This window comes from Alternaria conjuncta (genome assembly GCF_024043145.1).
Source record: "Alternaria conjuncta strain BMP 0040 chromosome Unknown scaffold_10, whole genome shotgun sequence".
In the NCBI taxonomy this organism is placed as follows: Eukaryota; Fungi; Ascomycota; class Dothideomycetes; order Pleosporales; family Pleosporaceae; genus Alternaria; species Alternaria conjuncta.
This window is the reverse complement of record NW_026250099.1, coordinates 732,353-759,738: the sequence shown is the minus strand read 5'-3', so window position 1 is coordinate 759,738 and position 27,386 is coordinate 732,353. Positions and strand designations below refer to the sequence as shown.

General features: G+C 54.1%; 8 protein-coding genes across 8 annotated transcripts; 1 reads left to right on the top strand and 7 right to left on the bottom strand.

Moving 5' to 3' along the window:
* Positions 1-3,308: 3,308 nt before the first annotated feature.
* On the bottom strand, positions 3,309-3,776 carry J4E85_007320 (uncharacterized protein; the record flags this gene model as incomplete). Its single annotated transcript, XM_051471552.1, has 2 exons — positions 3,309-3,653; positions 3,723-3,776. 2 exons carry the CDS (start codon positions 3,774-3,776, stop codon positions 3,309-3,311), a joined length of 399 nt encoding a protein of 132 aa, XP_051324626.1.
* A 2,286-nt stretch (positions 3,777-6,062) lies between these two features.
* Positions 6,063-8,421, bottom strand: J4E85_007319 (uncharacterized protein; the record flags this gene model as incomplete). The annotated part of the gene is made up of 2 exons (XM_051471551.1): positions 6,063-7,045; positions 7,557-8,421. The coding sequence occupies 2 exons, from the start codon at positions 8,419-8,421 to the stop codon at positions 6,063-6,065; spliced, it is 1,848 nt and encodes a 615-aa protein (XP_051324625.1).
* Positions 8,422-8,670: 249 nt separating this feature from the next.
* On the bottom strand, positions 8,671-11,157 carry MAK5 (ATP-dependent RNA helicase; the record flags this gene model as incomplete). Its single annotated transcript, XM_051471550.1, has 1 exon — positions 8,671-11,157. One exon carries the CDS (start codon positions 11,155-11,157, stop codon positions 8,671-8,673), a length of 2,487 nt encoding a protein of 828 aa, XP_051324624.1.
* Positions 11,158-11,538: 381 nt separating this feature from the next.
* Positions 11,539-12,741, top strand: J4E85_007317 (uncharacterized protein; the record flags this gene model as incomplete). The annotated part of the gene is made up of 1 exon (XM_051471549.1): positions 11,539-12,741. One exon carries the CDS (start codon positions 11,539-11,541, stop codon positions 12,739-12,741), a length of 1,203 nt encoding a protein of 400 aa, XP_051324623.1.
* Positions 12,742-13,057: 316 nt separating this feature from the next.
* J4E85_007316 (uncharacterized protein) lies at positions 13,058-17,012 on the bottom strand (the record flags this gene model as incomplete). Its single annotated transcript, XM_051471548.1, has 3 exons — positions 13,058-13,256; positions 13,311-16,378; positions 16,425-17,012. 3 exons carry the CDS (start codon positions 17,010-17,012, stop codon positions 13,058-13,060), a joined length of 3,855 nt encoding a protein of 1,284 aa, XP_051324622.1.
* A 996-nt stretch (positions 17,013-18,008) lies between these two features.
* Positions 18,009-18,560, bottom strand: J4E85_007315 (uncharacterized protein; the record flags this gene model as incomplete). The annotated part of the gene is made up of 1 exon (XM_051471547.1): positions 18,009-18,560. The coding sequence occupies one exon, from the start codon at positions 18,558-18,560 to the stop codon at positions 18,009-18,011; it is 552 nt and encodes a 183-aa protein (XP_051324621.1).
* A 996-nt stretch (positions 18,561-19,556) lies between these two features.
* HSE1 (ESCRT-0 subunit protein hse1) lies at positions 19,557-21,616 on the bottom strand (the record flags this gene model as incomplete). Its single annotated transcript, XM_051471546.1, has 4 exons — positions 19,557-20,359; positions 20,406-21,026; positions 21,075-21,405; positions 21,527-21,616. 4 exons carry the CDS (start codon positions 21,614-21,616, stop codon positions 19,557-19,559), a joined length of 1,845 nt encoding a protein of 614 aa, XP_051324620.1.
* Positions 21,617-22,583: 967 nt separating this feature from the next.
* On the bottom strand, positions 22,584-25,302 carry J4E85_007313 (uncharacterized protein; the record flags this gene model as incomplete). The annotated part of the gene is made up of 6 exons (XM_051471545.1): positions 22,584-22,688; positions 22,738-23,072; positions 23,125-23,224; positions 23,269-24,558; positions 24,603-25,129; positions 25,185-25,302. The coding sequence occupies 6 exons, from the start codon at positions 25,300-25,302 to the stop codon at positions 22,584-22,586; spliced, it is 2,475 nt and encodes an 824-aa protein (XP_051324619.1).
* Between the last annotated feature and the right edge of the window lie 2,084 nt (positions 25,303-27,386).

Sequence of the window (27,386 nt, the reverse complement as noted above, 5' to 3'; positions counted from 1 at the left end):
CACTCCCCCTGTCTTTCTTCTCGGAAACCAGTAGCAGTGAGATAGACTGGTCGAGTGTCGTGGCCACGAAACGCGATGGGTATCTGCACCATCGCTGGATCGTATCTACCGAGCGACTCGCTCATGCGACGAGCGATTTGATCATGTAGTCCCCCTTCATCCATCCACTCCTGCGACATTACCGTATTGTCTAGAAGTAACAAGAACCGTGGAGTGCCCGGTGTATGCCATATGTCATCAACCCAATGCCCGCTCGAAACCAGACTGCGCAACTCCGACGCGCTGTCAAACCACGAGGATATCACTTCCGGAGTATGCTTTCGGAGCGCTTCAACAACGTCCCCAACCTTGACACCATTGTCATTGCGCACGCGCACGAGAAGATGCTTGTTAGAGAACTCGAAGTCGTCCAAATCGTCGTTGAAACCGCGCTTAGTCTTACGGGTTTGATATAACCCGATTACTCGACAAGGCGGTTGAGATATGAACATAGGCCCTAGAAGGTCGAGCAAGCCTTGGGTGACACACAGCTCAAACAAAGAGTCCACTGAGCTGCTACCAGCTCGAAGAGCAATCTCAATCCTACACATTTTGACCTTGAACCGCTGTCCAAACAAGGCACTGAAATAGGGATTGATGTTGAACTGACTAAAGTCGAGCCAATAGGTCCTCCCAAGCGCAGACACAGGCTCACTGTGCTGATGCAAGAAGACTGAATTGAAAGTAACTTTCTGGTCCTCGTGCAAATCAACCAAGGCGCTTACGATAGCCGATAGAAGACAGGGATACTGTGTGTATCGCGCCGGAAGGTACAAAAGCTTCCCTCGCAACCGAACGGAAACTGTGGTTAGGATGTAGTTAGTGCGCCTATTTTCGACGCGTTAAGTAAGATAACTAAGTATCTAAGCAAAATTGTCGAGCTCGTCCTAGGTTGGTTCACACTACGCTGTGTAAGGTGTAGTAACAAGTGAAGCGTACTCCACTAGATTATTAAATAGATAAGCCTGCCAATATAAATGCCTGTGGCGGCTGCTGATGACCGACTTCGACGAGCGCCGCCAGACTCGCGACACGTTCCACGCCGACACCTGTGCCTCAGAACCCGCAAACTGGAGGATCATGTCGAGCAACTCAGGTATCTCGAGGACCCGATGTCCACGCGAGGCGTCCATACGGGTAGGTACACTGGGAATGTTGCTGCGCGCGGGGCCACGTTGATAGTTTGCGATGCGCCGATCGATGTGGAGCAAAGCACACCTGCGCCACTCCTCAAGCGCTTGCTGCTCCTCTGATGAATACGACATGGGCCCTCTCAGGCGCAGATTTGTCCTCTCGCGAGTGGCAACCTTCGTAATGTCGATGTCCGCCCTTTTGTAGGGGTAGTTGTTCGCCCTTTTGGAGGGGTAGTGTGCTGCTGCCAAAGCGCGTAGACGCTCCTGAGGCCCCATCGTCGAGACATCGTTCGCACGTGCGGTCGTGGTCATTTTAGAGGTAGGTTTTAAGTCGGCTGCAGGGGAGTGTAAAGAGAGAGAATCGAGATCTCTGTTGTGAAGTTGACTCTTGCCGTTTGTAGACTGTGGGAAAGCTATGGCGCGATCTTTGCATGCAGCGGCTGCCTGATGTGGTACCACCGACCAGCGCCGCTATCCATGGGTGCCACATATGCCCTACCAAACGACCTCCTCGCCACTATTTCGAATGCGCACTCTGCATTCATCACGAGGAGCGAGCCAGTAGATTACTCGCCTTTGTATACTGAAGAACCTACGAAAGCTTCTAGAATGCCCCAGAGGCAGCTTGCGACCTCTTCGCGCCGCGAGGGCTTAAGGCCAGTCGGCGCCGGCTGCGCTCATGTCACCAACGTGACCTTCAGGCACCTGCCCATGCCACCTTCTGCCTTCTATCAACACAGCACTTCTCGCGAGCAGAGGCCCACTAACCTATTAGCCGTCTCATTAAATACCGGATTGGTCGGGTTTTTTACTGCTTCGCGCAGTCCTCACCGCACCTCACTCCGCGACGGCTGACAAGAGGATGTGTTTTGTTACAGATCATTTCGATTCCGTTCCGATGCTACTTCGCTCCATGGGTAGCCCGATTTTCTCATACCTCGATCTCCACCCCTTCGCGCACATATCGCAGTGTGAAGTCCCTTGTACGGTACCGCCATCGCTTTCGATCATCTTCACACGGTCTTTTCGATTTCCAGCCACCTTTGGGCCCCGTCCTCGTCCAAAGCCTGCAACATTCCTCATTCCGGATGCAATCTTCTCTTGGGATGCACGTCTCTATGGTATTCCTTGATCTGTTGGCTGGTCTTGGGCTACACGTCGGTGCGGTGTTGGCAGAGATATTACCATACAACTCATGATCCATTCTATTCTATTGTACATGCCTGCATCTGTGATGTGAGCTTCCGAATCCCCTCTACGGGCGCTTCTGTAGAGTTTTCGTTCTCCAAGGTGCGGCGCACTACTGTTGATGCTCTTTCCCCAGCGTGCTGCAACCGGCGGCGTTGTTTACACGCGAAACTGCCTCGTTGCCTTGCTGCCAAGCCTACCTTCTTTTGCGCGTCGTCTTCCATGTTTGCAATTGTTAAGAAGACCTCAAAAGATCTTCTCTCGAGTTTTTGAATGGCTTGGACAACTCTCTTGATCATGGCGCGGTCGTTTCCACTCACTTCGTCTTCGAGGCTCGCTGGATAATACCGAAGGTGGTGCTTGACAGTGTATATAACCGACGGATGTTCGCAGAAGATCTGTATAGTCCGCAGTTGGACATTTGGCGGACATCGTTTCTTGATCGTGCTGGAGGCCAGACCGAGAGCGTGTAATATAGCAAGTAGCTCAGCTCTTTCGCGTGTCTTGACGTTTTCGGTCGGAAACTTTGCGCGTGTAATGCCGTATCTACGCTCTTCAGTAGGCAGTAGTTCTGGCATCAAGGCGCCCGTTTTTGCGCATCTGGCCTGCTGTAAGATGCCGATACCAACACCCTGCGCTTTCACGTGGTCCACGGCAGTATGTAGCAGCAAATCCAACTTGACCTTCTCTGGACATAAGGAAACCATTGTGTTGCACTGATAGCGGTAGATTCTCGTTATTTTGTTTCGTTATGTGTTGAGTGCAGCGAGAAATTGAGCGAGACGACTTTTGCTCGGGCAAACGACACTGAACTAGCGAGATGACTGTACCATGGTTGAGATTTGCCTCATCCGCTCTATCAGAACAACATGGTCATCAGCGTTCAACACATGCTTATTCGGCTATATGGGCTAGAAGAATCTAACCAAAAATCATATGAGATGTACCTCAGTCACCTTTCTTTCCCGACTCCTCATCATCAATCTTTTTCTCTCGTATCAGCCTTCCTAATAAAGGGAGTCGGCGCCCCAGTTTTACTATCTTCGTCGTCAGTCGCTTAAGCGCAATGAATCTCCTCCATACAACAAGCACCAACAGGGTCAGACCTATCGTAACCACGAAGTATAGATATACCCAGTATGTCACCTTCGTGCCGTTATTGTCGGGAGAAAAGTCCCAGAACGTCGTACTGAAAAAGGTTGCGACAAATTTTCCGGGCAGGAAGATGAGAGTGATCGCCGTGATGAGTCGCATATCGGCGCCGTACCGGTGGTTGAGTTGGTTGTCTCTTTGCTGTAAATTTGCGTTCACCTGAATTCCTGAGTATAGCCTTTGAAGCCTTCGCGCAAGACGCGTACGTACCGTTTGCACCATGGACTGAACGAGTTTATTGCTCCGGTCTGCTGAGAAGTCCATACTTGCTGAGGATTCCCGGAAGTACACCATTTGCTCTTGCAAGCTGGTGGAGACCTCATTGCCGTATACATCATGTAGGCTTCGAAGCATATTCTCTATACTATCGACTGTTCGGAATATGCAAGCGCAGAAGTGCGCGATGGTCGCAATGCGGGCTGAAAGTACCTTTAGTCGCTGAGGTATATCCGTGAAATCTGCCATCTGATCCACGGTGTTCTCAGACCACATAATGTTATAGCCCAATGCGGTTTCTACTGCTTTACAATCCACATATAGCTCTTTTCCCAGAAATAGGAGCTTGTCTACGTCCATTGAGAGTAGCATGACCGGTACAAGAAGTGGATTTGACGCAAAGGTCTTGGCGCCTTCGAGACGTTCTTTGAGATCGTCAATCTCTTCTTCCGCCACGAGGCACACGCCATATGTTCGTCGCGCTTGACTATCATGGATGATTGTAGTCCTGTTGACCAAAGCTTGGGAATAGCCTATATTTCGGTCAGTGTGAATGAGCCAAAGATGGAAGATCTGGCTGGCGAATCAAAGTCTTGCAATGGAACAACCACCAGAATGAACTTGCCCTTCCAGCGACCACTGCCTAGTATAGGCGTGAATGCCATAGACACTTCCGGGGCTTCCCCAAACAAATGGATGTAGCTGTACGGTATGTGCCAGTCTGAGCGCAGAGCTTCGATAGTGTTTAGCGAGTAGGGAACAACGCTTGGTCCACTTTCGTAATATAGACCAGCAGTCAAGACGCGTTTAGGGTATCAGCGTAATCTACCATCTAGAAGGTGGACATGCTAACAGTTCCAGAGACCACCTTGTATCCGAAGTTGGTGCCACTGTATTTCTAAAATGAGCTGGCAGTCGACTATCTTGTACTGTTTCTTCATTATACTTGATGTCATCCTAGACTTTCTTTAGTGCTGGTAGAACACACGATCTGAATGTACACTCACGCTGATTTCACATACCGAGACGATGACATACTTGTCCTGCGGAACAAACGTTTCTGGATGTCTCTTCCATTGCTCATATCGCCACTGGAGATGATCTACTGCCGCCATCGCAGTGTCATCAGCCAATGCAATAATGTATGTGAGCTGTGAACGCTTCGACAACAGAGCGGAAAGGTTGTGTTAAGTACGCGAGGTAAGCGTAGATCAGGCTAAAGATACAGGCCGTCAGCTTATGTCGGATAGATGTGATTCAAGCCATCGCAGGGCGATCGGTAAAGGTTCGACGAATAAGAAAGCTGCCAACCCAGCTTCGCCCAGCGAGCACACAAGGCTGAACGAAGTTGTACTGGACTCCAGTAGTGGCTAGGATCGTGTCGCATACATACATTCAAGTCTCAATAAGTGACCAGTTGTTAAGACAATATATGCGCCTACCTTAAAAGCATTTCCGAGAATGCGACGCGAACGCTGGCACCCTCTGGTGCGGATCGAGCTCTTGCAGACGTGAACCACAGAAGCAACTAACTGTGAACGCCGTCTATCTGCACCGCGAGATGTTGCAAAAGGCCAGGTTTACAGATTCTGCTTGCTATGAAGAATGGCTAGATCAACGTCATCGTTGGGCTGCGCAAGAGTGAGTTATTCCTCGTGGCGCGCATGGTCCCGCAAGGCTGAGCGCAGCTGAGAAGGTGGCGGTCGAGATGCAGCCTAGGTAGACTACCATCTGTGCAATTGCACGGCGCCAGATTCTATCAATGCCATACAGAAGGCAAGGCTCAATTGCCTGCTCGATGCTTGGCACTTGAGCAGCTTCTGATGATTCATCGCGACGCGTCGCAGTCGCGTTTTCAACAGCGTAAGAGCGAGATAACGTCATTTCTGCTTCCCTTACACTCGCATTTTCGTGTCTTCGAAGACGATCATGTCGCTATAGAAGATCGATTAGGTACCCGGGAGAGGTTTGGTGAAAAGGATGGTATTGCTTTGATTCCGAGAGCTGGGCGCGCGCACCCAGGTGAGCGCCCTTGTGATTACGTCATCGATTATTAAGAGGTTAATTGCACCTACCAGCGCATCGTCTCGGGACACGGCCAGTCACGAATACATCACACAAAGTCAATCGCGAACTTCAGTCACGCAACCGTGGGCAGAGATAAGAAGGGATACATGCTACGTTTTGCCCAATAGAAGTACATCCAGGACAGGCCGCCGGGGAACACATACTCAGGATCAGTGCACGTAGCCCCTAGTTCATCATCCCCATCCACTTCCCCTGCAGCTCGACCGATCCCACCTTAGCCACGATCTTTCCACGACACCCACCTCTTCAGTTCTCATCTGCGACAACAGGCTGATCCTGCACGCTCTGGAACCACCTATCCAAGTCCTCATAATGCTTCTCCAGCTTGCTATCAACGCTCTCCACGACTGGCGATGGCGACGCGATAGAGTCTGAGGTACCAGAACCTGGTGATAGAGTCCGAACGTTCGACGCCTCCTGAGCACGCTCCAGATCCTCTTCCGCCTCATCCACTAGTCGATCAATCTCCTCCGGTAACAAGCCCTCGCGATCGAGTATGTCCTTGATCTTCTCCGCTACTGCAATCTGTAGCCTCGCCGTAGACTGCCGCTGTTTGAGCGCGACAGCAAAGTTCTCCAGAGACTCCGTAAGAGCGTTGTTATCGTTCTTGATGCGGTTGCCGCAGTTCCTCTTCGCGCCCTTGACTTTAGGCGGCGCAGGCATCGTCTTCGCCTTCTTGGTAATGAGTTCGGCGTAGCCGATGAGGGTTCCGTAGTGATCCAGGTATGCTTGATAGTATTCCAGACGCATTTCATTTAATTTTTGGTGGAAGGCGCGGAAATAGGTCGTCCTGTACGCCGCGGTTTGGTCGGACGCTTCCTCGGCCTCTTGCAGCGCTTTCTCACAGGTATGTGCCGTGTTGAGTGAAAGCCGGGCCAAGTCTCTCATTCTGTCAACGATCTTCTCGTACGATCCTACTATCCGTTCCAGATAGGCCTCGGAGGTGACTTCTATGAATACCATAAAAATGATGGGAATGAGGAATTGGCGACCTAGGAGCGAAGATGCGGGCTGGATGAACACAACGTGGATCAGTGTGTAGAGAACAAGAAGTAACAACGCGCCTGGCGAGAAGTAGCGTCGTTTATGCGGCGATGTGTTAGCAAGTCTGCGCAGGACCTGATCGAGCTCGTCCATCATCGCATTCTCGATCTTTTGAAGCGTCTCATCATCTTCCGAGGTGAGCGTGTCTTTGTTGATGTTGGGGTTCATGGCAAGCGTCTTCGGGGCTGAACATAGGGCAGGTGTAGACTCTGCGCTCGTTGCCATCGCTGTCTTTCCTTGGGATGACTCGTGGTGTGGTAGTATAATTCGAAAGGTCACTGGCTACGATGAAATACCTCTTCATATAGGCGATGGGGTGGTACGGATTATACTACGTCATTTGCTATTTGTTGTTGACATCCTACCCATCAATCAGGCAACCACGTTACATGACCCCACGTAGTTTGCCCAGGTGGACTTGCGAGAAAGAAAACGCCATCGTATCTCGGGAAACTGCGACTGGGTGTCAACTGTCAAGCGCTTGTAGGAAACTATCCGCCGCTGGTTGCGCAACTTCAAGAGAAACAGTTGCTATGACAAGTAAAGCGTACAAATCGCTCTCACACATATGACATCCCGACACTCCTCTACCTACGCGTGCACCACGTTTACTCTGATCCCCGACCTACGCCTATCCTTCCTCCTCAGCCCTATCCACCTTCCTCAAATGATTCCTAACCCTCCAATCCCCCTCACAATACCTCTCCAGCCTCTCCCTATGCCCATTCAACCTCACTTCCAACCCAGAATCGACCCTAGCAGTAGCAGCAGGATTCTTCACCAGATCTTCCAAATGCATCAAATACCCATCTACCACCGCCGCCTTCTCCAGATCACTCTCTGCCTCGCGGATAAAGCCATCAGCTCCCTCGTCTCTCAATGCGCGTGTCGTTTTCGAGTACAGGATCTTCTCAATACTATCCGCCATGTTCAGTCGCATTTGTGTTCTTGATCGCATCATGTAGACCTTATCGAACGGGATGTTTAGCGCCGGAGATTCGGGGGTTTTGGTGTGTGTTCTGGATAGATGTTCTAGGAAACTGATGGTGCTGCTTTGGTGCTTGTGGAGGGATGTGTAGTGCCTAAGACGGGCTTCGTTGATGCGTTGCCTATGCTGGTCATATGCGTCTTCTCTACCCTGAAGACAAGTAGAAAGCTCTTCTGATAAAGCCTTCTTCTCGTCTTGTAATGCCTTCGCCGTATCCGCATTTTCTCTTAGAGTTCTCTTCTGTGCGTCTATGGTTTTCTGCAGGTACTCGATTGTGATGGCGAGGACACAGATGAATATGTTTGGCAGGAAGAATGCAGGAGCCAACTCAGCCAAGATGAAGACATCGCTCGTGAAAAGGCCGGCGCGGAAGTGGAGGAAGCCGTAGATGGTGGGTGCCCATATTGTGAACTGCACGAAAATGCTTTGGAGATACTCAAGCGTAATGTAGCCAGCAAACTGGGACTTTCGAGGCGCTTCCGTGGTGGTTGGGACGTCGGTATCCGTGACGGAGGACTCGTCTCTTGTCGCTCTGTCATCAGCGTTTGGCTGGGTCTGATTATCTGTGTCCATAGTTGCAGTTGAAGACGTCAAGAAGACTACCAAATTAGACCGTTCTGTACGATTTCGCTACGAACAGTCGCGGAACGACGGAGACAATATACTAAATGCAGTGTTTGTGCGGAAGTAACGCACAAAGCGCTCCTCAGTTTGCGCTTCGCAATCCCGCAGTTTATGATTTCGGAAGCCAAACAAAGCCTAGAAGGTTCGTGAAACCGGTCGCCAAAACTTGCGTGGAATTGATCATCCTCTACGACACGACTATTCAACAACCTCATCAAACCCCAGCCCATCCAAATTACCCAAAAACTCCATATTCCCCTCCCCAGCCATAAGCGCATCAACATCAATACCGCCACTAGTAAGATACCTCGCACTGACCCCCGTATTAATCCTCTGACTAAGCAAATGCTTCAATTCCGCTCTAAGAGCCTGCATCTCTCCCTTCGTCATCTCACTCGCCTCCTTCTCCTTCTTCTTACGGCCACTACCACGGCCCCGCTTGCCTGGTGCTTCCTTCTCAAACTCCTCGCTGTCGTAGTCTACGCCTAGATCTTCGGCTGCGCGGCGTAGCACGTCGTCTTCGCTGTGTTTCTTTTCCTTCGCGATAACGGTGTCGGCGAGGCGTTTAGAGATGGTGGCGCGGGGCTTTAGGCGGGAGACGATGCGGCGGTCGATGTCGAGGGTGCGGATGAAGAAGGCGGTTTTCTTTGATTTGGGGGCGTCGCTGGCGCGGGCGTGCACTTTGGCGACGAGGCGGCGGACGCCGCCGACTTCTTCGGGTGCGCAAATTAGGATGCTGGCTCCGGATGCGTCGGCTCGGGCGGTACGGCCGGAGCGGTGGACGTATGTGTCGGCGGCGCGGGGGAGGTGGTAGTGGATGACGAGGTCTATCTTGGGGATATCGAGACCTCTGGCGGCGACGTCGGTGGCTACTAGGATTGATCCGGGTCGCTCTTTGAATCGTTCGATGGAGCGTAATCGAGCTTTTTGGGGCATGTTGGAGTGTAGGGGTAGAGCTGGCAGAGCAAGATTCGTCAGGAACGGCGTTATGCGACGTACTGCCGAGATTGAGTTGGTGAAGACTAGAGCGCGCTTTTTGGTGTAGAACATGAGTAACGAGTAGAGATAGAGATCCTTCTCGGGTCCAGCGCATTCGATGAGACCTTCTTGTAGCCTGCTGGCCATCTGCGAAGTCGGGTTGGCATCGATGAACATTGGCTTCTCCTCCCGGAACTGAAGTTTCTTGAGCAGATACTCCATCGATTGTTGTTGGTTCATGAGATCTCCACCACCATACTTCTGCTTTCCAGCAAGCTTGTGCTGCAGCTCCTTTCCGAAAGTGGCAGAGAACACAAGAGTTTGCCGTTGAGATTCCGGCGCTTCCTCGATATCGTCTTTCTCGTTAGGCTCATCATCGGGCTCTAGGACTTTCAGAATCTCTCCCATTTCCTTGAAGTGTCCCTGGCTCAACAGACGATCAGCCTCGTCTACAACCAGGAACTTGATCTGCTTGAACTTGGGTAGTACTCCTGAACCGCTGCTCATGACTTCCCACAGACGTCCAGGCGTTCCGACAACGATATCGGCCTTTTCTAGTTGCCTACGTTGCTTTTGTACGGACAGACCACCTGTGATGGATGCAATGTACGGGGAATCAAAATCGCCCTTTGCGCAAAGGGCGATTAAATGGTCATTGATCTGATGCGCAAGTTCACGTGTTGGCGCAATGATCAATGCGATGGGCGCCTTGTCCTCGGGATCTTTGGGCGTCGAGCGAGCAGCAAGGTACGTCTCGACAATCGGGATACCAAAAGCAAGTGTCTTTCCGGAACCTGTCGAAGCCTTGCCGATAACATCCCGGCCAGACATGATCTCGGGTATAGTAGACGCTTGGATGCTGGTAGGTTTCGAGAATTTCAGCTTAGCCAATGCACCCAGCATCTCTTCGGAGAGGTCGAGTTTAGCCCATGCGCGGACGTCTGTCTCATCGTCGTCGTCATCGGCGTGGTTTGCCAATATATCCCAAGCGCCAGGTCCGAAGGTCTCGCCGTCTTCGCGGTCCTCGATATCGGAGGGTTCGTCGTCCTCGGCATCGTCCTCCTCTTCGACCTCTTCTGGCGTCGGCAGCTCTGCCTTGGCTTTTTCTTCTGCCTCCCTCTTAAGCTTCGCTTCTTTGGCCCTCTTCTTCTTCTCAGTCTTTGTCAATTTCTTGACCTCCGGCTCGCCGTTGGTAGTGGTTGCGCCAGCTGTATCCTTAACATCCGCACTTGTTGTCTGCTTAAGTATCCCCGTCGGCGCATCTTCCTCATCGCTGAAGCCCTCCCACACGACCTCCTCATCTGCTTCCTGCAGTTTCTTTCCTACGCTCTCGTCTTGTCCTACCACCTTCTCCTCGTCAAAGGTAATCTGCTCCAAGCGTTTTTGCTCGTCCTCCTCCCGTTGCCACGCTTCCTCCACATCCTGTGCCACCTCATCTTCCGTCTTTGTAGTCTCGAAGGTAAGATTACCAGTAACCGGATCTTTAACAATCTCAACATCTTCAATCTCTTCCAGTCCATAGAAACCCTCTGTATCCTCCAACCGATCGGGCATCTCCACGGTCTTCCATCCCAGCTCGTTGAGTTGGACTCGGCGCTTGGGTCTCGTGGACGGCGGAAGAGGTTTTGGGAAGTCGTCGAGTTTTTGACGTTTGGGTTTGTGACCCTTATGCGACGCTTGTTTCGGGGCGGGATTGGGGCGCTTCATGGTGGCTGTGGGTGCGATTGAGGTTTGTCGCGGGTTGGATGCGCGCGCCGTGAACTTTTTGGAAAACTTGTCGGCCTTCGGGAGTCCGCTTGCCCCACTTTTGTTCTAGCCCACTTGCGCTTTCCCACACTTCACGTGCGAATGACTCGCACTCATTGATTGACGTTTTCTGGATCGGCAACGAGGAGAGACATGTATAAGACATAGGAAGAGCAGGAACACGTTGAAGAGAATAATTGTTTCTGAAGTGGTTGGCACATCTTCACAGAAGCCTCTCACCCTCCCATCGCCTACCCGCAGTGCAAGAAATACACACCCCACCAAACCAACATCTAAAGACCAGAAGTTCGACGTCAATCGACGTCAACAAGACTCATCAAGATGGGCAAATCCTCAAAAGACAAACGCGACGCCTACTACCGCCTCGCCAAAGAAGAAGGCTGGCGCGCCCGCTCTGCCTACAAACTCCTCCAACTAGACGAAGAATTCAACCTCTTCGAAGGCGTAACGCGCGTCGTAGATCTATGTGCTGCACCAGGAAGCTGGAGCCAGGTTCTCTCGCGCGTGCTGATAAAGGGGGAGAAGTTTGGGAGAGCGGGATGGCAGGATAAGCAGAAGAATATGCGGGATTATGTTTTGGGCGGTGGTAGTGGTGGGGAGAAGAAGGAGAAGGAAGAGGGAAAGCAAGAGGGGGATGTAGGAGGAGAAGTGGAAAAGAAGGTAGAGTCGACACCAAAACTCACACCAAGAGAAGGAGTCCGCATCGTAGCCATCGACCTGCAACCCATGTCCCCCCTCGACGGCGTAACAACCATGCGCGCAGACATAACGCACCCCTCCACCATCCCCCTCATGCTCAAAGCCCTCGACCCAGACACCTATGACCCCACCCTTCCCACCTCCGCGCGTTCTTCCCCAGTCGACCTCGTAATCTCCGACGGCGCCCCCGACGTAACCGGCCTCCACGACCTCGACATCTACGTACAATCGCAACTCCTCTGGGCCGCCCTCAACCTCGCCCTATGCGTGCTCAAACCAGGCGGCAAGTTCGTAGCCAAGATCTTCCGGGGCAAAGACGTAGATCTGCTGTTTGCGCAGCTCAAAATCGTGTTTGAGCGTGTGAGAGTGGCGAAGCCGAGGAGTAGTCGGGCGAGTAGTATTGAGGCGTTTGTGGTTTGTGAGGGGTTTTGTCCGCCCGAGGGGTTTATGGCGAGTTTGGAGAGGCCGTTGGGGGCGGGGACGGTGTTGCCGGAGCCGCCAAAGTCAGATGCTACGAAACCGGAAAAGAAGGTTACGAGCCGGGTCAGGGAGGATGGTGCGATTGAGATAGATCTGGGGGATGAGACGGATGATGAGGATGATGTTGAGGAGGGTGGCCGGCGGTGGATAGCTCCGTTTCTGGCTTGTGGCGATCTGTCGGCATATGATTCGGATGCGACGTATCATTTGCCAAAGGATAGGGTTAGTCTGGATCCTGTACAGCCGCCTACTGCGCCGCCGTATAAGAGGGCGCTGGAGATGCGGAAGTTGGCTGGTGGAGCGTATGGCAAGACAAAGGGAAGGGCAGAGAAGGCAGCATCATAGTGTAGGCTAGATACCCTCTCGGAATTATCAAACATCAGGCGAATACTTCAGCTGATAATCCAGTATGACAAAAGAGGTCTTGCTCTTCGAAGACAGGATCTAGCAGTAGTCACACAGATGAAAACATTTGAACTTGAAGCTTTATTTCTGTATACAACAGCTAAGCACATCCCCTTTTAGGTAGTCCAAGATGAGTAGTAGATGCTTCTCCCATATTGAATGAACATCGCTCCCACAAGATCACCTTAACCCCGATATATGCCCAAAGCTTTTGATAGTAAATGTCATCGCATGCCCAAAATGATCATGAAAATGCCTAAGCACGCTCCCTACGACCACCGTTGCCACCCTTGGAAACAATGTCGAGAATCATCTGGCGGGCCTCCTCGCAGCCATCCTTGGTACCGACAATCTCGATAGCCTCATCCTTGGCTTGGTCGCGGGGGACCTGAATCTTTGTGCCGGTCTTCTTGCGCAGATCGTTGATTGTGGCACCACCGGGTCCGACAACGAGCCTGTGAAGTGTTAGTATGGCTGTAGCATTGAAAGTGTTGAACGCTTGAGCTTACCTGTAGCTTCTTGGGTCGGGCAGGATCAGGTACCCAGTGGCGGAAGGCTTGGAAGCAGCCTCGATAGCCTGCTCAAGCCTTTGACGGGCCTTGGGAAGGCTCTCAGTGGGTCCACGCAGGATCCAGGGGATAGTGGCGGAGGTGTCAGTACCCTCTGCCACAGCGTTGTTGTCAACGATCTCCCATGAGTGCTCGTTGGAACCGGCAGTCGCATCGTCGGTGATCAAAGGAAGAGCACCGTTAGCACCCTTCCTAGCGCGTCCAGCCTCAGCTTGGGCAGGCTTCGCGGGCACCTGTTCACCGCCGTGGTCGACGGTAACCTTGTGCTGGTTGCGGAGTTGCCTGAAGAACTGACCGTTGTCTGAGATTGCGTGGTGGAGGTGACGGGGGACCTGGATGGTCTCGCCCTCTTGGCCCTTGACGAGCTCAAGGATGTGCTCCTTGGCCTTCTCAACGGCAGCAGGCTCACCGGTGATCTTTACCTGACTACGGGCGGCACCAGTGGTAGTCTGCTTGGGAATGTCGAGCTGGATGCTGAGCTGCGACTCGAGTTGGCGGCGTGTCTCACCTCCACGGCCGATAAGCAGACGGTGCTTGTCAGGCGAGACTTCGATGGTCTCGGTGGTCTGGTTCTCCAGCGAGGAGGCCTGTGCCTTCAAAGCAGCAACGATTTTCTCAACCACACTCTTGGGACCCTCAACGCGGATAGTCGTCTCATCAGACTCGGGGCGGGGGAAGCGCACCATACGAGCCAAGTCGCGCGAGTTGTCAGGTCCGCCAGCCGAGGTGACAATGGAGCGGATGTTAGCACCGCTGCCACCAATGAGGCTCCTGTGGTGCTTCCTGTCAATATCCAGAGTCTCGACGATGGTATCATCAAACTCGCGGGCACGCTGCTGCAAGATCTTCTTGGCCTCCTCAACAGCCTTCTTAGTACCCTTGAGCTTGATCTCCGCGCGGCCGGATGGATCAGCGGCATCACGCGCGCCGGGGACGTCGATCTGGCAACCAGTCTCGAGGCGGAGGTTCTCCATCTCGCGACCGCCTGATCCAATCAGGCGAGGAATGTTGCTCTGAGCGACCGAGACAGTGTCGTTGAAGGAGTTGTCCTTGATGTACTGGAGCAGACTAAGCACCTCGTCGCGGGCCTCATCGGCACCCTTCCTGGGTCCACGGATGATGACTTCATCCTGGTTCTGACCAGAACGAACGTTCTTCTGTGATGACGCATCTGCTGCCTCCTCGTCGTTCTGTGCTCGGCGGGGGAAGTTGATGCGTACACCGTAGCGGTCCTGCAGACGCTCTACCTGCTTGCCACCAGCACCGATCAGGTCGCGGTGGAACTGAGGCGCAACCTTCAAGGTGTGTGTAGCCTCGTCTTCGAGCTTCTTGGCCATGTCAAGAATGTCCTTCTTGCATTGCTGTGCCTTGGCGGAAGGTCCCTTCAGCTCGACCTTACCGTCGTTGATCTGAACATCAACGTCGTACTTCTGGCGCAGACGCTGAATGTTCTCTCCACCCTTGCCAACAAGATGGCTGGCGTACTTTTGGGGGTAGTCGAATGTAGTAACGTGGTTGCGCTCAAGCTCGTCCTTCTCAGCTTGCTCGATGAAAGCGAGAATCTTCTTGTTGAGCTCATCAACGGCGCTCGACGGTCCACGGATCGCGAAGCTGTTGTTTGAGCGGCTGTGAGGCTCCGGTCGTCGCTGACCAAACAGCGCCTGAACGGGAACCTGGTCGGGTGTAAGCCCTTCTTGCTGCTCATTGACGAATTGCTCGATCTTGCGATGGAACTTGGGGTTGGACTCAAGGCCACGAGTGTCGATTTGTGGTTGATTTTTAGTCAGACCCATGATGAATCGCTGAGCGTCTTGCAGACCTTGCTGATATGCCTTGACCTCAGCTGGGGAGGGTCGGCCACGAGGAATGGCGTACTCGTTGTAAGGAGCGTCACCCTCGTAGACGAGAATCAGCTCTGGCGATTGCTCGGTCTCATCAGGGAAGACAATGTGAACGCCATGGTTCTGTCGGACCTTTGGTGCGTTCTGCTGGCGCAGGAACTGGTGGTAGAAAGGATCAACGTTCATGGTCGCGAAACGACTAGGTGGGTGCGACTGGAAGACGCTCATGATGTCGCCACGAGCCTTCATGCTGTTCTTTCCGTCGCGAGCGTAGATTTCCCATCCGGTTGGGGCATCACGGTCTGTGGGTACGACGATGCTGGCCTCGTGCATGCGCTCAAGGTCAGCAAGGGCCTTGCGTTGACGCAGGTAGCGAGTCAGGTTGTGTGCATGCGCCTGTGCGTTGGGACCCTTGTGCTCACGGGCAGCATCCGCAGTAGCCATGGTCATGCTAGCAGCAAGGTCCTCAAGCTTGTTGATACCCTGCTCGATCTTGTTGGGCGGGCCGACAATGTAGACTGTCTCGCTGTCGTCGGAGCTCGGGGGCATGACAATGCTGCAGCCAGTCTCCTCCAAGAAGTCCTGGAGAGAGTGGCCCCGGTCACCAACGATGAACTGATGCCTGCCGCGTTCGATGGATCGCTGCTCGATGGCCAACTGCTGGCGGAGTTGCTGAGCGCGGCGCTCGAGCTCAGCTTGGATCTGCTGTGCAGCGGCGCGGTCACCAGAGACTTGGATGGGGAAGTTGGCCTGGGGAGCGAACTGGATGGGCTGGCCGCGAGTAGCCTGGGGAGGTGCCTGGGACTGCCAAGTGTGGTACTGCGGGATCTGGATGTTGACGTCGCGGCCCTGGACAAGCCTGTCGGTGTGGACGTTGTTGGGACCTGCGAGGAAAGGATAGAACTCGGCAGGGATGTCCTTCAGACGCAGGTTGACGGTCGAGGTGCGTTCGTTGACGATGGCATCAATCTCGCGACGAGCCATCTCAGCAGTCAAGGCATTGCCCTCAATGTGAACGTTGACCACGGTATCTTCATCCTCACCCGGCTCGGCCTTGGGAACCTGAATGCGGGCACCGGTGCGCTTGCTGATTTCCTGGATCTTGGAACCTTGACGGCCGATGATGTGGGCGCGAACGGAGGCGGGAACGGGGACATCGACGGATTGCTGGCAGATGTTAGTTTGGTCAGAGTAGAATTGATGGGTGCCATACCTTGGAGCCGACTTCGTTCGCGACTTCCTTGAGAGCCTGCCTGACCGCTTCAACCGGACCGGTGGCCTCGAAGATGAGAGCTCCCTGGCCCTGCTTGTAGTCGAGCTTGGCCTTGGAGCGCCTGTTGATGTCGCGGACGATCTCGTTGATGGGCTTCTTCAGCTCACCGCGGGGGGCGACCTGGTGGGCAGCGAGGGAGATGCGCTCGGTGTGTTTGCCGGGGATGTTCATGGACGGGAGGGCGGGGCCACGGCTGGGGGCAGACGGGGCAGGCGCGCTGCTATTGACGCCGTTGGAGGTAACAGAGGCCGGCTTCTTGCCCCAGGTGGGCGCGACAGGAGCCTGAGTGCGCTTGGCGGGACCGAGAGCCGGGAAGGCCTCTTCAGACGACGTGTTGAGGGCAGGCTTCTTGGAGGCAGGCTGCTTGCCAGCTGCCTTCTCGCTGAGCTCGGCAGAGGGGTGGGCAAGCTCATCCTCGTCGGGGACGTCCTCGACAGTGACATGGTGATCTTCGACGCCATGATTCTGCATGAGCCTCTGCGCCGGGGTCAGACCGTCGTCAGAGGTAGCAACTTGCTCAGATGCCATGATTGAGTATAAACCGTTTCGAGTTGACCAAAGGGTGTTCGCGTGGACGGTGGGTGGGCAGCTTAGCAGCGTGGAGCCAGCTTGACGTTGACGTGGAGATTGAGATTTCGGTGGGCGGTGTACTTCTTGTTCTGGGGGCGGAGAGTTAGTGGGTGGTTGAGAAATAAGAGCCGAAGTGTAGAAGCCCTCGCTTTCTCGCTGCAGCGCTTTACCGGTAGTGCGGGTACCAAGTAATGCAACCGTGGGATGGGCCTGTTGTCACTCGGAGCTTACCAGGAAATAGCTTACAGGGTCTTGATGCCGTTACTCAGCAGGCCATAACGTGACTGGACGGGCGGTGCGGGTTCAATTGGTGTGGAGACGACTGCTACGGTTGCAGGTGTCGTAGGCGATAGTGCAATGGGAGAGAGAGCACAGGTGGCCAGAAAGCTACTCGAAGGTACTCGAACTTCCCTTTGGTCGGTGTTGGACCCCTGCAAAGCCGCCCCACCCGACTAATTCCAATGGATCCATCCCGTTGAGCCTAGCCCTGGAGAGCCGCTAACCTCCACACCTCGATAATTGCAATCCACTCCTCGCATTCGTTCATCTGTATTGCAACAGACTGGATACTATTCGCCTGCGATACGGTTTCCGGTGGAATGGTTATCCCAGCGCGCACTAATACTATCGGAACAGATATTCACGACCTCGGTATGGTCGCCAATATCCTCTTCTCAACCACGCACGGCCAAACCATTGGCTTCTGAATATAAGTCGATGATTCTGTAAATTCTTTGGGCATTATCAAAGGAACAGGAACAAAAGGCCAATGGACTATAGCCACCGGAAGCTACCACATGACTCTGGTAAGCTGAGCATCGAAAAAGAGCATAATCAAGAAGAGAATTTCCATACCGCCGCCCATATGACCACGAATGTCAAAATAGTAACAAGAATCCCGTTTTCAACTCTCCTTCGATCCTGCTGTCCTCGCATCCTCCCTCTCTTGTCCCCTCAAATTCCCTTCTGCCCCTTCCTCGCCCGACTCTCCCAAGTAATATACCCATCCGGTTGATTCTCCTTGGGCAAATGCTGCGTCCACTTCCCGCCCAAAAACCCCACACTATCATCCTGACTCGTCCTCGCCTTCCAATAACACCAACTCCTGCCCACGCCACCCCCCTCCCCCTTCGCCAACGCCATAAACCCGTCCAGACACTCCTGCGTGAGCGGTATCCAGCTCCATAAATGGTGTGCGAATTCGTTGTCGATGTTCACTTTGAAGATCCAGTCAATGGGCTTGCCGTCGTGGCCGGTGATGGTGTAGGTGAAGACGGTGGCGCTGTCGGAGAAAATTGGGTTGGAGCCGTGGATGGAGCAGAATTGGCGCATGGCTTTTTCCCATTCGGGGACGTCGGGGTAGTGTTGCTGGGCGGTGTTGCATTGGTCGCCGCGGCGGACGAGGGTGGTTGTGTTGGTGTCATGTGGAGGGGCGGGAGGGGTGGATGGTGAAGATAGGACTGGTGCTGCGAAGGTGCCGAGGATGAATGCCTTGGGCAGATGCATGGTGTGGATTAATCTGACTCTACCTTCCAAGTGGGCGCGGGCGTGGACGTGGACGTGGGCGAGCAAAGGTGCACAACGTGATAGACATGTAGTTTGTCTTATTATATCCATCAACACCCTGCTTGTGTATTCCAGCCAACCAATAGACAAGAAGTGCTAAGGAGGCGTCGCAAGGACAAAGAGACGACTCGGATTTCCTTCCGGTTATCATAAAGGAATGATGCCGATGCCATGTCACATGGAAAGCCCTGCCTGTATCCGGCATGATCGAGAGACAGTCTCACGATGCGGCGTCGCAAAGATAAAGAAACGACCCACACATCCCTTCAATTGAACAAAGAGTGATCGTCGTGGTGCAACACGTGTCGACGAAGTGAACACTGCCATGAGATCAAAATGTTCAAGGCAGGCTATATCAATACGATCCCTGCATGACTGTGCATTCACTCCATTGAAGTATTGTACCACCCGTCCGGCAATCAAATAAGATCGCGGTCTCCCTTCTCGTTCTAATATATCGAGATGCAGAGATAAAGTACGGAAAGTCGCGAAGACGCGAAGACGCAAGACCGATGAGAGAGAAAGAGTATCTAGGTAACTAGTCCTTCAATACACCCACACAATACTCAACTGTAGCCAAGATCCACGATACCCTCTCTACCATCTCAATCAAGTCCGCGCTGTCCCAACTTCTTACAAGTGCCACCAAAGTCTTCGATCACAAAACGTGTTTTGCCATGACCGCGCATCCCCTTCCCACGTCCAAAAACAGCTTTACATCAACAAAGAACGTCAACGTGTCGCAGCAACGACCGCCGCTATATCATCGTATCCTGAAACCCGGAGACTGGGGAAATGTGTGTATAAAAGACCCCTCGTCACCTGTAAACCATGTGAAGAACCAGTGTGCAACTTGGTAGTATCTCGTATTTTTAAACCTGTTGTTATACTACACAACTACGACTACATACCCCACCGTCTTCCCCGCTACCGGTTCTAACGGTAAAAGCCCGCTGCGTCATCTCCACCCACAGGCGGCGCGCTGGGTGCTTGTTGTCCTCCAGGTCGATATGGAAGGTAACCTTGAGCAGGCGGTGCGGGGCTAGAGGTGTTACCAGGCGGCGCAGGTGGTGCGTATCCAGGCTGTTGCGGCGGATATCCATAGCCCTGCTGGGGTGGCTGTTGTGAGTAAGGGTCAGATGGAGGCTGCTGTTCTTGTGGAGCTTGCTGTGGAGGAGGCGATGAGAGTTGCTCGTATGGGTTTTGCTGTCCCTGTGGTGGACCTTGGGGAGCGCTTTGCTGCGGTGGGTAGCCGCCTGCTTCATAGCCTTGTGGCGGTTGGCTAGGAGCGTGGAAAGAGTGACGGTTGTCGACTGGTGAGTCGTATTGACTGGTCGCTAGCTCCTGGGGTGCGTAGCTCTGCGGTCGGCCTCCAACTGGTACTCTGCCTGGAGGTAGTGTGTAGGGGTCTGATGGCGGTCCTGGCTTCGGGGTTTGCTGTGTCCGTTCATTCGGGGGAACCATGAAGAAAGCAGGGCTTGAGCCTACGGGTGGTACTTGGGAAGGAGGCCCATGTTGCTGGGGTCCTCCACCATAGGCATAGCGGCCCGGGTCTTGGTGTGGGGTAGATGATACAGGTGGGTATCCTTGGTAGTTTGAGGGGGGTGGTGCATTGTAGCCGCCATATCCAGGACGGCCGCCGTATGCAGGTTGTTGGGGCTGGGACATGGATGCCTCCAGCATGGACTCGTAGTCTCGGCGAGCCTTGATAAACTTCTCGTTCAGCTGTGTAAAGTCATCTAGGAGAGTTAGCACTGGTCGTAACGCTTCTTACGGTTGACCTACCCTTCTTCTGCGAGTACTTCCCGATGAGCTCAATCAACTTCGGCCGAATAGCCAGTGTTGAGTGGTAGAGCTCGGTGATCTCTTCATTGTCTCGCGCGTCGCCTGCGCCTGGCTGGGAGCTCGTGCTCAGCAACGCAAGCAGCTTCTCCACATTCCTTATTTGTGCAAAGACCTCAGCCTCGTTCTGTGCCTCCCTCTCGAGCTCCTCACGCGTCGGATCTTGCAGCTTCTCCACGTAGTTAAGCGGGAAGATACCTGTCTGCCCGCGCAGCGATCCCTTCCACCAGTCCTTGTAAACAGATTCGAGTACGGCAATAATGTCGCCCTTGCGGAATTGCAGTTCACCGGGTTCAGATGGTTGGAAATCGAAGAGGGCTCGTACACGTGAGACGGTCGCTGCAGTTGTACCTGACGGCAGGGGTTGCGAAGGCTGTTCGGGCTGGGCACTGGGAGTAGACCCGCCCTGCTGGGGCGTGTTGGACTTGGCGGCCGTCGGCGCTGCACCCTTGGACTCTCGTATCGACATGGCAAGTGCCATTTGTAGCTCCTCTTCCTCTTTCTGGCGTTCGACGTCAGAGATCTGCGTCTTCTGTGGCTTGGAAGGCGCTCGGAGGTTGGGGTCTAAGACCTGTCAGTGTTGTACATTTCAACGCTACGTCCCCAACTCACTTTGTGACTTCAGCTTCATATAGGCATTAGACATGATTCCCAGGTCAGGGTCACGGGCGAACATGTCGCTCCACTCTTGCATGCGCTCCAGTATCTTGGCCTTGACCTGCTGATGTGTGTTGCGGTCGTTGGCAAGCCTCAGCAGCGCTTCTGTGAAGCTCCGCGAAGCAAGCTCCTTGTGCATTTGAATTCCGCAGTTCTGGCTCAGGGCGTTGGCCAGCTCGAGGGTGTATAGTTGTACGTTCGCATTTCGATGTGCTAACCGCCTGATCATGGCGGCGACCGCATCTTTGGCGCCCGTGTCGGACGATCCAACCTTGTCGCATACATCCTGCGTGATAAGTTAGCATCTGTTGCATATACTGGAATGTAAAGGCGCATGGTCGTGGCTGGACGGATGTTGCGACATCTGCCCAACTCGCCGCCCAAGGCATCGCGAGTGCTGACCGTACCAAAATGTATTCCCAGTTCTCGCTCGTAAGATTTTCGTCGGTGGCTTTTACGACAACATCGTCGAAGATGTTTGATTGCGCGCGAAACATGACGTCTGCCTGCTTCCAAGTGTCTTGAGACTCGGTATGGGGAAGCTCTCCGGGGGCGCGGGTGCCTGGAGTCGATACGCGAGTTGAGGTAAAGGTGTGAAGTTGAGAAGGGCGGAGGGCGAGCGGATAGGTCGCAAATGCGCGCGAGGTATTATGGGTAGTTTCGGGGAAAGGCCGTGTTATGTGTTATAGGGAGAGTGAAAGTCGTTCGTGTCGCAGTCAGTCGTATGCAACCGGGCTTAGAGCTCCCCGCCCAATGACGACGATGTGGCGGCCCTTACTCAGCCACAATGCTCGGGTCGCAAATTCACCAAGCAAGACATGTCAACGCCCATCACAATATACGCCCCTGAATATCCATCGATCGCAGGTACACAGGAAGAATATTCATATTCGACTTTTCTATATGCCGAGATTGCCACCTCCGGCCAAGTTTGTAACCCCAAATCGTATAGACACTAAAATTGCACACATTGTATGAGATAGTCGTAAGAGATGCGCTTCCTTCTGTAACCCAAGAAATCTGCCAGATCGTGAGATGGGATGTATGCCTACATCGGCACTCGGAGTATTTGAAACAACATAAATAATGCGCTCGCGAATATGAGCAGTTGAACAGGATATGACGCGCTTGCTAATTCGCTCGACAATGCTCGTTGTGTGGAGCAGCAGTATGAGGCTTCGACCTTTGCATACTGACTGCCGAGCAGGGGTGGTACCGCGACACGACCATGAGGGGCGGGTGGCTTCGTGCTGCCACTGGAGATGGATATGCGAACTTGTGAGCCTCCACCACGTGCGTCTGTTCATCGTTGTGCGCCATTTCGTCACCTACAATTCCATCGTCTTGCCATACCAATCGGCGAACGAATTCGTGCTCGTGTTTGACGAATCGTGGCCGTTGGTCTGCGCATTGTCCGTACCTAAGTTCCGGTGTTAAGAGACATTCATAATGAAATAAGAAACTTCACAGACCACCCTTCTTCCGCCTCTCTTCTGCCCTCGCTTTCCTCGCCGATTGTACCAGTGGCGCTAATGTGCCTAGCGGTTCAGCGGTCTGGATGAAGGGGTGCTGCAACTTGTTAGCGACTATCGACGACAAGCAATTACAATGTACTTACCACCAGAAGATCGTGAGCACTAGCCCGCTTGTCGGGGTCGACCTTGAGCGAGAAGCCCAAGAAGTCACGGAACACTGGCGACAAGGCATGTTCCTCCTTGATCGTCGGTGTGCCGTTGGTCGCGATGAGCCACAGTGCACGGAGTGGACTTTCATTCAGGTACGGCGGCTCTCCCTCGATCATCTCGATGGACATGATACCCAACGACCAGATGTCAACCTTTCGGCCGTACTCCTTGCGAGTAACAACCTCGGGAGCCATCCAGTAGGGGGTACCTACCATGGTCGTGCGCTTGTTGTGGCTTTCGTTGATCTGCGCACAGAAACCGAAGTCGGCTGTGAAATGTATTAGACTTGATAGGAGGTGGCGGTTTCGGATTCAACATACTGAGCTTGATGTTGCCTTCTTGGGAAAGCAGGATATTGTCCGACTTGATGTCTCGATGAATGACGCCCTTGGAGTGAAGATGTTGCAAGCCGTGGAGGGTCTGGAAAATTAGCGGAGTTCCCCGAGCGGGAACTAAAGACTCACCTCTCTGCACACAGCAGCTATTTGGCCTTCGGACATGATGTTGAAAGTAACGACATCCGTCAAACTTCCACCCTCCATGTACTCCATAACCACCCACAAATCGCCTCTGAGCAGGAAACTGTCCATGAAGTTTACAATGTTCTTGTGCTTGCTGTCTTTCATGACCAAAATCTCGTTGATAATCAAGTCTTTCTTAGGCTGCTGCTCGAGGTTCATCTGCTTGATGGCTACACACTTGTTGGTGCTGTTTTCGTAGGCCATGAAAACACCACCAGAAGCACCCTGACCGATCTTGCTGAGGTTGCGGTATCTCTCCCGGGGATCGGCATTAGTGCAGATGGCATTGAGCTTGGCCACGATATCCGGTCCCTGACTCTGCCTCGGCCTTTGACGTGGCCGGGGCGCTGGACCAACACGAGCCTGTTGCGATGGTAATGGAATGTTTTGGGGATCCGATTGCTGGGCAAAGACCTGTTGGGGCGTCGGCTGGGACATCTGCATCTGCGGCTGCGGCTGCGGCGCAGGGACTACAGGTGGTGCGTAGTTTGGTTGCGGGGCTCTTTGGCTGACGCTCCGCCCTAGAGGTGCCTTTGGCTGCTGCGTGGTTGCCATGGCCATGGCTTGTTGCTGCTGCTGCTGGTACTGCTGGGCGGGAGAGATCGGGGTCGAACTGGCTGGGGAATCAAATCGCGGCGGTGTTCCTCCCGTGGTGTTGGATCGGGTGCGGGACATTGCAGAAGAGCCATTGGGGCTCTCTGAGGGAGTGGGGTGGGCATAGGCAGCCTGGGGGTAGTCGTTCTCGTAGCGAGGGGTCTGGTGCTGGGTGATGATCGGACTTGGGGCCGCGGGGGCAGGCCTGTTTGGCATGGGCGCGGCGGAACCAGCAGGAGGACCTGGAGGCTTGGGCGCTGGCCGACTGGGCACGAGGGCTGCAACATTGACTGGAGGAGAGTTAACGACGGGGGAGGTCAGGCTGCGCGGAACGGGAGGAGGCGCACGCGGGTTTTCGAAGCTAGACTGGTCGTTCCGTGGGAATCGCGGGCTCTGCGGGGGACTGAGCGGGGGCTGGTTGGAGCCGTAGTTTGCAGTCTGGGGCACAATGTTGGCCTGGTACGCGTATCCCTGAGGCTGCGTGGGGCCCATCTTGTCCCAGATGGCATCTTCCTCGTTCTTCTCGGCATTGTCCTTGTAGAAGTTGACCACGTCCATGACGGCCTGGGGGTGCTGCTTCTGCTCCTCCTGCGAGATGCCATTCTGCTGGAGCATGCGCTGCCACTCCTTGGGGAGGCCCTGATCTGTTAGCACACATCTATCAGCAATGAGGGGCTACCCACCGTGTACTCGCCCGTGTGGTTGTCGATGCTGACGTGGGTGACGTGCATGGGGTTCGTGGGCGTCGAGATGGTCGGGCGGCGCGGCGAGCCCAGCATGCTGCTCATGAAGTTGGAAAAGGTGCCCTTCTTCTTTGCGCCGCCCGAGAGGCGCTTCTTGGCTGCATCGCCGCTGCCGTCGCTGTAGCGGTTCGTCTTGCTCGACGTGGTCGAGGGCGGGGTCGTCGTGGTGTCCATCTTGGAGGTGAAGGAGCGCGACTGGCGCAGGTAGCGGTTCTGGGCAGGCTGGTCGGTGTACGAGTGCTGGAGGGCGGGCCGCGGCTGGCTCGAGGCGTTCAGAGCTTCCTCGACGATGCGGTCGAAGGGCTGGCCGACGTGGACGGGTTGCAGGTCATAGGCATGCGGGTTGGGGGGCTCGTAGACTGGCCGCAGGGTGTGCGAGGGCGAGCGGGAGAGGCCTCGCGCTGGCGACTGCGACGAGGATGCTGCAGGTGCTACGCCAAGATTCGGCTGGAAGTAAGAGGCGGCGCCTATGGAGTAAGGTCAGTATCGCAGGCACGGTAGGAACACAGGAACACCACGCACTCGGCGCACGCTTCAGCGTCGTCGGGCCCTTGTTCAAATAGGCTATTGGCGGGCCTCGCTCTTTCGACGGCCCTCTCTTGGTCAGCCTCGTGGGCCGCGTTGATGACTTGTCGTCCATTGCGGGCCTGCAGAGTGTCCTAGTCAACGTCACACCTCGAGCCTGCGCAGCCGAGGGGGGCCAGGCCGGAAGGGGAGAAGAGAGAGGATGGGCGGCGCCGTGGGAAGCTCGCTGTCGCTAGATACGTGGAGAGGGGATGCACGGCAGAAACAGGTACAGACAGAAGTGATCGCAGCAGAAGCACAGATGGATCTGGCCGACTCTCCAGGGCTGGTTTTGCCGTGCTCAAGTCCTAGCTAGCGACTCTACCACCTAATCTCCACCAGGCCAGCTATACCTCCACTAGACTCCGAATACGTCTGTTTCAGGACGTGTTTCCTCTAATTTCTCAACGGCCTGCCGCCGCTGACTGAAGCCCGCCCTCTGCCCGTTGCGACGCAGCCCGCCGACTCATGCGCGCCCGCACTTGACGCCCAAAGAAGGTGTGGCGATATGCAGTAGCTCATGTCACGTCGACGTCTACATAGTACATCATCAAGTCGATTTGCGTGTCTGTTCTCTTCGCATTCATCTTTGCGCATTTTCCCATCCGTCATCGAGGACTGAGGGACCCCATTGAGCGACCATTCGCGGCTAACCCAACACCATAGCCACGCCGTAAAGTCTATTCTTATACCTGCCATCCCATCGCGCCTTCCCTGGTAGACGCTCCTGCTCTTGGTCGACGTGCGGCTCTTCCCGGCGTCGCTTCTTTCACATGCTCGGTACCTGCTACCAACACCGATGCCCAAAAACACCACCCATCCCATCGCGTCTCCCGGGCAATACGCGCGATCATTACCTCACCATGGAAGCTTCACTGCAGGGCAGACGCGTTTTGTAAATCAACTGGTAATGCCATGCAAGGCAGCGCCCGAGCTCCGAGACAGCCTCTTTCCCCCCACATCGCGCTATCTGTCGCTACGACTCCGGCCGCAGAGCACAGCGTCACGATAGCCTCAACCTTCACCCTCATGAAACACGCCACGCACGTCTCCTCTCCCACATGCAGGTCGCCGTGATACAGCATCCAACCTGCCAGCCCAAAGCACGCGAGACAGCAGGAAGTCATGCGCCAACAAATACTAATCCACCTGGGCAAGAACATGAAATGTCCAGGCAAGGAGCACGGCATCGCTCAACAACTCCGACCAGGCTCGCCTAGACGCTCCAAAACCAACGTTGCACGAACAACTCACTCCCGCTTTACGAGTCTACGAGTAATGGTCATGCAACAAGAGCCAGCATACCCCGAGCGCCGCGGCAACGGCCCATCTCCCGTTCTTCTAACGCACCCGGCCACGGCACTTTGCCCCGTGCACAACAACGCTCCTCTGAGCATCTAGGGGTTTGATCAGCCCGCCACAAAACTGCGCAAGGCTAACACACGCCACGTGAAATAAGACGAGTCTGTCGATCTATGTCAGCTCTCTAACGCTCTTCGAGTCTGGATTCATCTGTGAAGGAGCCCGAAACAGCCACATCGTGAGCTATGACGATCACCGTCAAACATGCAGTTGGTCGTGCTATTTTTGCTTCTTCGACGTCATGGCTTCAACGTTCGGTTGTCGGCACGATTTTACATCATCACCACACGTATCTGTAGTCGACGCGATGTAACGGCGCGTATGTTTAAGACGGATTACAGCAACACAGTAAACACAGGCCTTTTACACATTCAACACGCATCGCGCTCAGGCTTGGCATTCTGCGAAGACTTTGCTTCTTGAATAAGCATCTAGATCCTGCATGTCGACAGAAAGGAGGCTTGCTCGACTACTTGTTGTCTCTTCCAAATAGATGAATTCGTGGGGGTTACGGACCTCGCAAGCATGAGGTACAATATTCAGATTAGGATCTATACGAAACCTGTCAAGAACCCATCACCAACAATCCACCGTAGGCATTATAAGACTAGTCATTCATTTGTATGCCTGGGATATACGTACACCGCGCATTCCTTATCTCATCAGTTTTCATGTTTAACACGCGCTCCTTATCCGTGCCGCCCTCATCACGCCGGTCAATGCAACTGTGGCACAGCAATCCTCCACTCCTTTCCTCAACGACTTGATATAGGCACGCACATGAACTGCACCACCGAC